The following is a 9,808-nucleotide window of genomic DNA, read 5'->3' as shown; positions in this document are numbered from 1 at the left end:
TCCTACTTAAATTCCTTGGCTACTTGGTATTTCTATTTACTTGGTCAAATTGAATAAAGAGTTCGAATACCGATTGATTAAATGGCCGACTGATCATCTATCCTGGAAACAGACAACCAGTCGTCCAGGGGCATAGGCGGCATACTTACTATTTGTACCTGTCTTAACGTTCGGCCATACACAACAGTCTGTCTAGTGAGCAAATTTCAAATACTTAGACAAATTTGAACAAAAACAAAAAATTTGATTAAAATGAGCCGGCCATAAAAGACCAGCAGAATATTCAAAACCCCGGCCCCCTGGCCGGGTAATTACAAAGCAAACGGCACGCAGGCCGTGAAAAGAAAAAATATACTTAAAGCTTAAGAAGGGGGCAGTTCAGTATCAGCAGCAGCCGCCTGGTCAGCACTCTTCTTGCTGGACTCGGCCTTCGCTGCATCATCTTTTGATGCCTTTCCCCCAAGTGGCACAAGCGCCACAACCGGCTCTTCCTCCTCCAACGCAACGTCCATCGCCTCTTCTTCAGCAGCCGCCAGGATCTGTTGATTATATATTTCCGAACACTGGCGGTACGTTCTTTCCCATGAGGCAAAGTCGGCACTGGGGAACAGTCGTTCCCAGGTCATGCGTTGGATTTGGGCGGAGTCTTCCACCATCTCCCGGACGAGCTCTTGTTTTTCTTGCTCGGCCTTGTCCGAGAGCTCTTGGGTAAGACTCTTCTCCTGGTTCACCAGGCGTTCTTTTACGTTAGCCAAAGATTTCTCCATGGCTTCGTAAGAGTGCATTTTCTGGCGAAGGGGTTTCAGCTCGGCTTTAAATTTGGTGACGGTCCCCTCCAGCTCGTCAACCTTCTTTTGGGCCGCCTCTAGCTGAGCCCGAACAGCGGCGGTCGCCTGCGCCTGATAATAAAGAAGATCAATGGTCAGTACTTCATTTTGGGCAATTTGAAACATTGCTTTATCACAGCTGGAGGCGGCCATAGCCTTTGCGGCCTTTACCTCTTTGTTTTTCCGATCAATCGGCTTGCGAAGGCTGTTGACTCGGAGCAGGGCCTAAGTACAAAGAAAAACAGGCGTCAGTTTCCAATCAAAAGGGTTAACAGGCGTCCTGGAACTTCAAAAGGGTATACCTCAGCTAGGATCCCCGAAATTCCATCGAGGTCAAGGGTGCCGGCACCCTTGACCGCCTCCCTGTCAGAGGGAGGAACTACTTTAACCATTGACTTGGCTACCTCAACCAAGTCAAGTCCCTGGGGGCCGGCTGCATTAAGCAGAAGGAAAAACAAGTTAGACCTAATCAAGAAGGAAGCAAGAGTGAGTTTTTACAAGCAAGTGTCCATACATCTAGGCGGCCCCGCCTGGGTTTTTGAAGAAGTGGCCGGCTGCTTCTCAGCCGCCACTGTTTTCCTGGAAGACCCAGGAGAGCTTGCAACAGTCGTTCTCCGGGCCTTGGGGTCCGGCTGTTGCGAGGAAGAAGCCCTTGGAGTTCCAGACTGAAAACAAAAAGAGTTAGTATATGCATAATACAACTTAAAGGGGAAGAGTTTTCAAAGCTTACCAAGGGTGCCTCCTTGCTGGGGGAGTCGGCGTACGACTGCTTCATTAGCGAAACCCGCAGCATGGCCGCCGCAGTCTTAGATGCTGTTATTTTACTCATGGCGTCGGCTGAAAGAAATAAACAGCAAAGTTAGTAAAAATCCCAAGTAAACAAGGTGTGAAAAAACAGTATTCGTCAGGCCGGCTACCTCTAGAGCACCGACTGCCGAGGCCACAGGCGGCCAAGAAGTACTCATCATAGAGCCACTTGAAGCTCGGGACGCAGTGTAGGGGTACCTGCTCTCGTACCCCTGAAGTAGAGTTCACCCTAGTCTCTACTTTGAAGAGTCCTTTGTCTAGGATCTCTCTTTTAGCCTTTGGGGGAACAGGCGGCATGCTGCGGCCGCCTGCAAGAAGAGGCGGATCCCTGTTCCACTTGTTAAAACGTTTGTTCAGCTCCGTGTCTGAACTCTCGATAATAAGGAAGGTGTTCCGCCAATCCTTCCATTTGTTTGCCTTACCTCTCGTCATGAGGTAACCCCTGTGGCTTGTTAGTTGATACCAGCCGGTACCTCCCGACTTAGGGGTCCGGCTGAGATAGTTCATGTGGGCGAAAGCCTCAAAACTTGGCTCCACCCCGTTCAGTTCGCACCCGGCCACATAGCCGAGTACGTTTACCCAAGAGTTGGGGGCTAACTGCCATAACCCCAGATCATACCCATCTAAAATCCGCTGAACAGCCGGATGTAATGGGAAGCGCAGACCAGCTTTGATGGCCGCCACATAGCAGCCAAAACAGCCGTCACCATAGCTGGTACCAGCCGGCCAGACGACAGTATCTTCTGGATCCGGCACAAACAGTAAATACTCCGGGCCCATTTTGTGGTTAGCAATAAAGCTCGCCACGTTGTCTCGCATGGTTGCGATCCGGCCCCGGGGCACCCTGCAGTAGTAGGGGGTGTTTTCCTCTCTGTAAGAGGCGGACGGCTCTGCCCAATTATCCCCCTTCTCCACTGCATGGGAACTTCTTGCCTCTTGTAGGCGGTTATGTTTTTCTTCTGAGTCAGAAGAACTATGGTCAGAAGAACTATGGTCAGAAGAGCTGGAATCGGACTCGTCCCCTGACGAGTCCGAAGAGGACGACGCCTCCCCTCTCCTAGAGGGGCCCGCCTCCTCTCCCTTAGAAGGAGCAGAAGGTAAATTGGACATGTCCACGGTTAGATGAGAAGGGAACACCTTGGTCCCTCTCTCAGAACTGTCAGCTTGACAGTCGCCTCGTTCCACATCTGGCGCCTGGTCAGATGTTTCGCTAAGGAGTACCCTTTGGGAGGAGCCGTCTGAGTTTGATATTCTAGCAGTCTTTTTTGTTCTGGCCATCACGTTCTGCATAGACACAGATTCAGTCGGACTTTGTATAAAGGGCAAAGATGGGTCCAGAAAAGGGCAGGCGGCACTCCTAGTCCTAGATTCAGCCGTCCCCGGTGACCGGCTGATCACTAACTTAGGGCGTGTCGTGTGCTTCCATGGTGCCATTTCAAAAAATAAAAAGAAAATTAAGAGTAAGAGAACTGAGTTACCTGAACGGATGACAGTTGATGAAGTCCTGAAAGTTCGGGTCAGTCGGCTTGTCAGAACAGGCGGTAGGCAGAAAAAGTCCGAAAATGTCAGAGCAAGTTCAGGGGTCCGAATGTTCTCGCAAAAATTCTCAAATGTGAAAATGACCGAAGTCAGCACTTCCTTTTATAGGCAAAATGAGAAGGCGAAGGGTCGCTTCCGAATTCAAATTTGGGCGGGAGAGTCTCCCGGCCGTCTGCAAGGTGACACCTGTAACGGGCCGTCGCCTGTCACCGTGCGACGCCTGTCACAGGCGACACGTGACCAGTCGCGTGCCACCTGTGAGGGGCAAATGATTAGGGGATTTTTATCCACCAAGCGCCGTTTGACAAGTGGACCAACCAGGTTCCGCCACGCGTCCTCCACGGACCACTTAAGACACGCCACGTGTCCACCCATGCCAAATGGGACAACCGGCCATCAAGGCCCATTTCAGTCTAGAAGCCCGATCGGCCCTAGGTTTACCTTAAACCTAGAGAGTTGCACGCTTCCCAAGGCTATAAATACTCGATTAATCCTCATTAATCAAGGGACCGAATAATTTACGGAACACACTAATAACCGGCTGATCTCGCTAGCAAAGCAGATTACCTACATTAAATACTCTCACCTAGAGAGACCTTATTACTTTAATTTCTGTATTAATTACTCCTTAATCAGGTACTAACTTGACCGTTGGAGGCGGAGCTCTCAGGAGTCTCCGTTATTTTGCAGGTACAGGCGTCCGGTTCCAGTCTCGGAATTGTAGCTCTCCCGCAGGACATCAGAAAACCCCGAAACAGTTATAATAATTAAATTTATATTATCTTTCATTAATTTATGTATAAAATATGACAAATTTAAATATAGAGGTTATACATATATATGAAGAGTTTTTTTTTTTTTTTTTTCAACAAAGATGAAGAGTTTATTATAGAGAATTAAAGTTAGACCAATAAAGAGTTTTTCAAATTAAAGTATATATTTCTATGATTTAATGTAGTGAGATAAGGGTGATACACATAGAATACACATGGCTAGAGCTGTCAGTTTCTGACCCGAACCGTTAAATCCGACAGTTTCGAACATATCCGAAAAGGAACTAAACTGTTTAAAACCCGTTTTTTGGAAACCAAAAACTGACCCGACCCAATTTTTTCCAAACCGAAACTGAACTAAACCGAATTTGTGCAAACCGTTACTAACCCGATCCGTTATCAAGCCAAACCGTTACAACCCGAAACTGAAAGCAACCCAAACCGATTACGTTTAAACCCGATAGTAACCCGACCCGTTTTAAACCGAAAACCGTTAAAAACCGATAAAAATCCGATAAACCTAAATCGTTCCAACCCGTAACCCGTTGTGACCGAACCGGTTATAATCCGTAACCCGTTGTGACCGAACCGTTTACGACCTGTAGCCCGTTATGACCAAACCGTTTAAAACCCGTAACCCGTTATGACTGAGTCATTTACAACCTGTTACCCAATATGTTTATGATCTAATCTGTTTCAACCCACTACTCGATAAACCCAACTTATTTATGACTTGACTTGATTATAACATGACTCGTTCCTACCCATTATCTGACTAATTCGACTCGATAATCATCCGACTCAATTTTAACCCGATATGATTTTGATTAGAAACCCGTTTCAAATTGGGTAAACTCGTTTTCAAACCAACCAAGTTCAATCTAAACCGATTATAACCGAAACAATAATGGTTGGACCCGATTTGAACCGAAACCCATTTTCGAACCGACCCAGTTAAACCCAAACTGATTATGACCCGAACCAATTACGACCCGTCCTGATTAAGACCCGAACTGTTTTTATCCGAAACCCACATTAAATGGGCTAAACCCGTTTTCAAACCGACCCAGTTTATCCCAAATTGATTATGACCCGAACCGACTAGAACCCGACCCGATAAGGATCCGATCCGAATAGAAACTGCAATTAAAAAACCAAACCGAACTGACCCGATAATTTTCAAAACCGATCCAAACCGACCCGCTTATTATTTCAATCCGTTATAAACCGACCCGTTATAACCCGAAACTGATAAACCCAATCCAAACCCAAACTGTTTAACCGAATTGACACCCCTACACATGGCAGCACAGCGTCACATGTATTACCGAGTAAGTAATAAAAGTGGCATATGTTAAATATGTTATGCTAGATATAGATAGATTTGGCTCACCAAACAAAAGCCTGGTTTTGTTTAATCCTTTGCCAAACATTTTGTTTAATCCTTTGTCAAACAAAAGCGTGATTTTGTTTAATCCTTTGTCAAACAAAAGGGTAAAAATATAAAAGACTCACATTGCCAAAAAAAAAAAAAAAAAAAAAAAAGGGTATAAAGCTCCCATGTACTAAAAATTTCAAATATTAACGGCTAGTCATCATCTTCTTCCTCTTACATTCCCCCCAATTCCCTTCCATTTTCCCAGAAACAACCCAGTTTCTCTGCAAATTCAACAATTCTTCCTCAAAGAAATTGACACTTTCAATAAAATAACAAAAAAATGTGGAAAGACAGAAATAACAGCGACGAAAAATTACTGGGATTTTACACTCCTCCTCCAAAACGCAGTTCAATATCTTCAAAATCATGGATGTCAGAACAAACCAAGAAGAATTCTGATATTTTTCATGTCATTCACAAAGTCCCTTCTGGTCATTCTCCTTATGTCAAGGCCAAACACGTTCAGGTATTCCTTTGAAGTGTCGAGAATCCGATACGGGTATTTGTGGGGTAATTAATTGTTGGAATTACTTTTTGTAATGCTGCTAGTTAACTAATTGAGATGAAAGATTTGATTATAATCATAATTTATTTGTTATTTTTGTTGAATTTTGATTTTCTCAGTTTTTCTTGCTGTTTCTTGATGATTCAGGGTTAATTGAGAATTACCGCCTCTTAATTTCTGTGTTTTTTTAGGAATTTGCTTCTGGGTTTTTTGGAATTGCGTTTTTCTTGTGAATTCATGCTATTGATTTGGTTTTACTGGTGTTTTTATTTTTTAGTTTTTTTTGCCCAAAACGAAAAAAACCCCATTCTCTTGGGATATTTCCAGATTTCCTGGAATTGTGGTTATTTATTGAAATTACTAAATTGGATTATTATCTGAATCTGTGCTTCTTTATTGAATTTACTAAAAAGGTATAATCTGAAATTCTGAATGAGTATTTCTTATTTTGAGTTAAATTGATATTCTGGATTTATTCATTAATTTTTAAAATTTTATATAAAAATGCAAGTTTGATTAATGCATTAGAAGTGTTCTAAATTGTGGTTGTGAGTGAATTAAGCGATTTGATCAATCTATCCTGTGTTTTTTGTCGCAAAGTTGATTGAGAAGGATCCAAGTAGAGCAGTAGCCATGTTTTGGAATGCTATAAATGCTGGTGATCGTGTAGATAGTGCTTTGAAGGATATGGCTGTGGTGATGAAGCAATTAGATAGGTCGGATGAGGCCATCGAGGCGATCAAATCATTTCGCCATCTCTGTTCATCAGATTCTCAAGAATCACTAGACAATGTTCTAGTGGAGCTCTACAAGGTAATACCTTGCTTTGCTTTGATCAATGTGTCTTCTGGTTGCTAGTCTGTTTGGAATTTGGATGATGTTTGTGCTCATTATTGAAGTAATACCTATGTTATTTCGATTACTGAATTCATTTCAAACACTGAACATACTTGATGATCCAACTTTAGTCTTTGATGTAATATAAGTGTAGAGTAACATAGTGTTATATTGCTAGGTAGCTATATATGAAGGGTTAAGGAGGAGTTTATCAGTTTGGTTAACTGCTTGTACTGCCTATCTTGCTTGTTTTCCTTAAATTAGCTAGAGATCAACTGCTACTTTCCATAAGATTTTTATTAATTGTATCTTGGGATGAGAGGCTGTTGGTATTTTTGTCCGTCGCATAATCTTTTGTTGATAGAAATGTACTTAGAAGTACATCAACAGAACATTGCATTTAAGTGCAACATGATTCTCCATAGTCTAGTGTAACATATCAGATGATGATAATGGTAATACTGATGTGGTAAGAATGTTTAGCATAACAGCATCCTAGAATTATAATTGAGCCAAAGGACATAGATTTTGTTTGACACTGATGATGATATAATTCTAATTTGTTTGAGACCTCAGCTCAGCTAATGTTTTAATGTTTTAATTTTAAAATTGCCTGCATGAATTCCAAATGTTTAGCGCTCAGGAAGGCTAGAAGAGCAGATTGAGGTTCTTCAGCAAAAGCTAAAGCGAGTCGAAGAAGGCTTTCGTTTTGTGGGAAGGAGAGTTAAAGTGGGAAAATCTCAGGGCAAGAAGGTTCAAATTACAGTTGAGCAGGAATATGCAAGGTGAGATGCAATAGATTATTATAACAATTGCATGTCATATCTTTATCAATTTCACCAATACATTTTCTGACCATATGCCTTGACATTTTTATACAGGCTTTTAGGGAACTTGGCTTGGGCATACTTACAACAAAATGACTATGAAACTGCTGAGGAGTATTACAGGTTTGCGCTTCTGCAAAGTATTGCATATGGACTTCTGCATCTGCCTTTGGCATAGTTTGTTTTTGTTTGGGTGTACCTAAATACATTTTATATACCTTGTCCAGGAAAGCTCTATCAATTGAGCCAGACAGGAACAAACAGTGCAATCTTGCCATCTGCTTGATGTGCATGAACAGGATAGCTGAAGCTAAGTTTCTTCTTCAAGTCACCCGTGCTTCAGCTCCTGAAGGGCTGATGGATGAGTCCTATGCCAAGTCCTTTGAACGAGCATCCGACCTGTTGGCTGAAATAGAAAATCAACCAGATGAATCTTCATGTGAAGCAGAAAAAGAAAATTGTTATGGAAATGCCAGATTCTTTGCTTTTAGCCCTCACAAAAAGCCATATGAATCTGTCCGAAACAGCAATAGAAGAGGTTCTGATAATGAACTTGATCTGAAAGATGGAGCTAGATCCAGGGATTCTTTTGCCACAAGCAATATTGGAAGTTCAGTTTATAACACAGCTGCATTTGATGCTAGTTTCAATTGTAAGAGAGCGTACACACCATCGGTTCCAGCAAGAGGAATCCCTAAGAGTCCTTTCACACAGCCCCGAAAAAGTTTAAGCCATGACAGCAGGAATTGGAGAAAAGGAACATACAGTAATGAACCAGTAAGCTGCTTGCCTCGCAGACTCCAATTTGAAAACCCTGCAGATTCAGGTTTTCAATCTACCAAAGATTTGAGAAGCGAATACTCGGAAACTGACGAGAAGGGGACTGAGAATACAATAAATATGCCAATCGATTCTACTCCAAATAGAAAAGTTTCGGACATGACAGCTGATGTGGACAGGAAAGAGCATTTGTCAGTAACAAAAACTTATGGTCCTGAAAATGAGGGTAGGGATTCTTACAGTTGTTTGTGGGATTTCTCAAGCTTTAAATCTCAGAAGAGCTGGGCTGATATGGCTGATGAAGAGGAACAGGAGATGTTGCAGATGCATCAATACTCAGTAGATACTCAGCAAGACTCATTGAAAACTAAGAACAGACTTGAGGTGTTCCGAGATTTGACTCCAGAATAATAGTGTGAATACTAAAAAGTGTGTAAATTTTGGTAGATTGTGCTTGTAGATTTTTGATAGATTGTGGTCACAAAATTGACTATATCCATTGATTCTTTAATGCAACTGTAAGTAAAATTTCATTTTATGATGTAAATGAGTAGTGTGCATTTTTGTACTTTGTAAAACTGTACTAGCAAAAGCAATAAAACCAAAGCTTTTTTAGCCTTAGTAGCAAATACAAGTAAAATGAAAAGTTCAAAACCTTGTGTTTAACAGTCAGCTGAAAATCATGAATGATTTGAATGCGCTCTTTTTGCTTTATACACAGAAATGTTGGTATTTTCTACCCAAGCATCATAGTTACTCCAATGGTCCAATGAATAATGTATAGAATTGAGTATGTTTTCTTTGCAATTAGCAATAATGTGTCGGCTCACTTGGTAAGTTCTTACCTCAAATCCTAGAGGTTTGGAGCTGGAATCTTGCAAGTAAAGGTATTTGGGGTAGAGACTTCTTTACTTAACCTTTACTCTCATATATTGTCTCATGTGCATGGCTTGAAAATACTGGACTAGCAAGACCGTACAAGTCATAGGTCCAAGTTCTTTTTACCATTTATTTTATTAACAGTATTGTGGTATATAATGCGAGTTTGTTCTTGGATAATTTCACGTATGTTGTGTTAAAAGGACCAAATTTTCCATAAAGGCTAGTTTCATATTTACCATGCAACTTTACCCTCTACCTCACAGATGCACACATCTATGTTTCTTTTAGGGTGTATTTTCTTATTAATTTATTGTAATAAGAGTTGTGTTGTTTCGTAATTAGGCAAATTCAAAGTTCATCTCGACTCCTTTGCAAAGGAAAACCTTCTCGATCGATCACGCTAAAGGTACATGTGAATAATGCGACGAAAATGATTCTAAAATTTTAAAATCTATTTGGGCTAATAAATGGCAGATTTCCATCTAAATTTTCCTACTTTCTTAACTTTGATAGATTAGGTTGTAGTTTTAAGAAAAGACGAACCTAATTGTATACATATACGAGTATTTTTTTCTTTCCTTAGAAAATAAGTA

General features: G+C 41.5%; 1 protein-coding gene across 1 annotated transcript; it reads left to right on the top strand.

Moving 5' to 3' along the window:
• The first annotated feature begins 5,486 nt into the window (after positions 1-5,486).
• On the top strand, positions 5,487-8,878 carry LOC110704469 (protein POLLENLESS 3-like). Its single transcript, XM_021882287.1, has 4 exons — positions 5,487-6,702; positions 7,363-7,511; positions 7,608-7,676; positions 7,781-8,878. Exons 1-4 carry the CDS (start codon positions 6,523-6,525, stop codon positions 8,742-8,744), a joined length of 1,362 nt encoding a protein of 453 aa, XP_021737979.1. The 5' UTR covers positions 5,487-6,522; the 3' UTR covers positions 8,745-8,878.
• The last annotated feature ends 930 nt before the right edge of the window (positions 8,879-9,808 follow it).

The sequence above is a fragment of the Chenopodium quinoa genome, unplaced genomic scaffold (genome assembly GCF_001683475.1).
Source record: "Chenopodium quinoa cultivar QQ74 unplaced genomic scaffold, ASM168347v1, whole genome shotgun sequence".
Classification (NCBI taxonomy): Eukaryota; Viridiplantae; Streptophyta; class Magnoliopsida; order Caryophyllales; family Amaranthaceae; genus Chenopodium; species Chenopodium quinoa.
The sequence above is the reverse complement of the archived record's forward strand: the minus strand, read 5'-3'. Positions and strand labels throughout refer to the sequence as shown.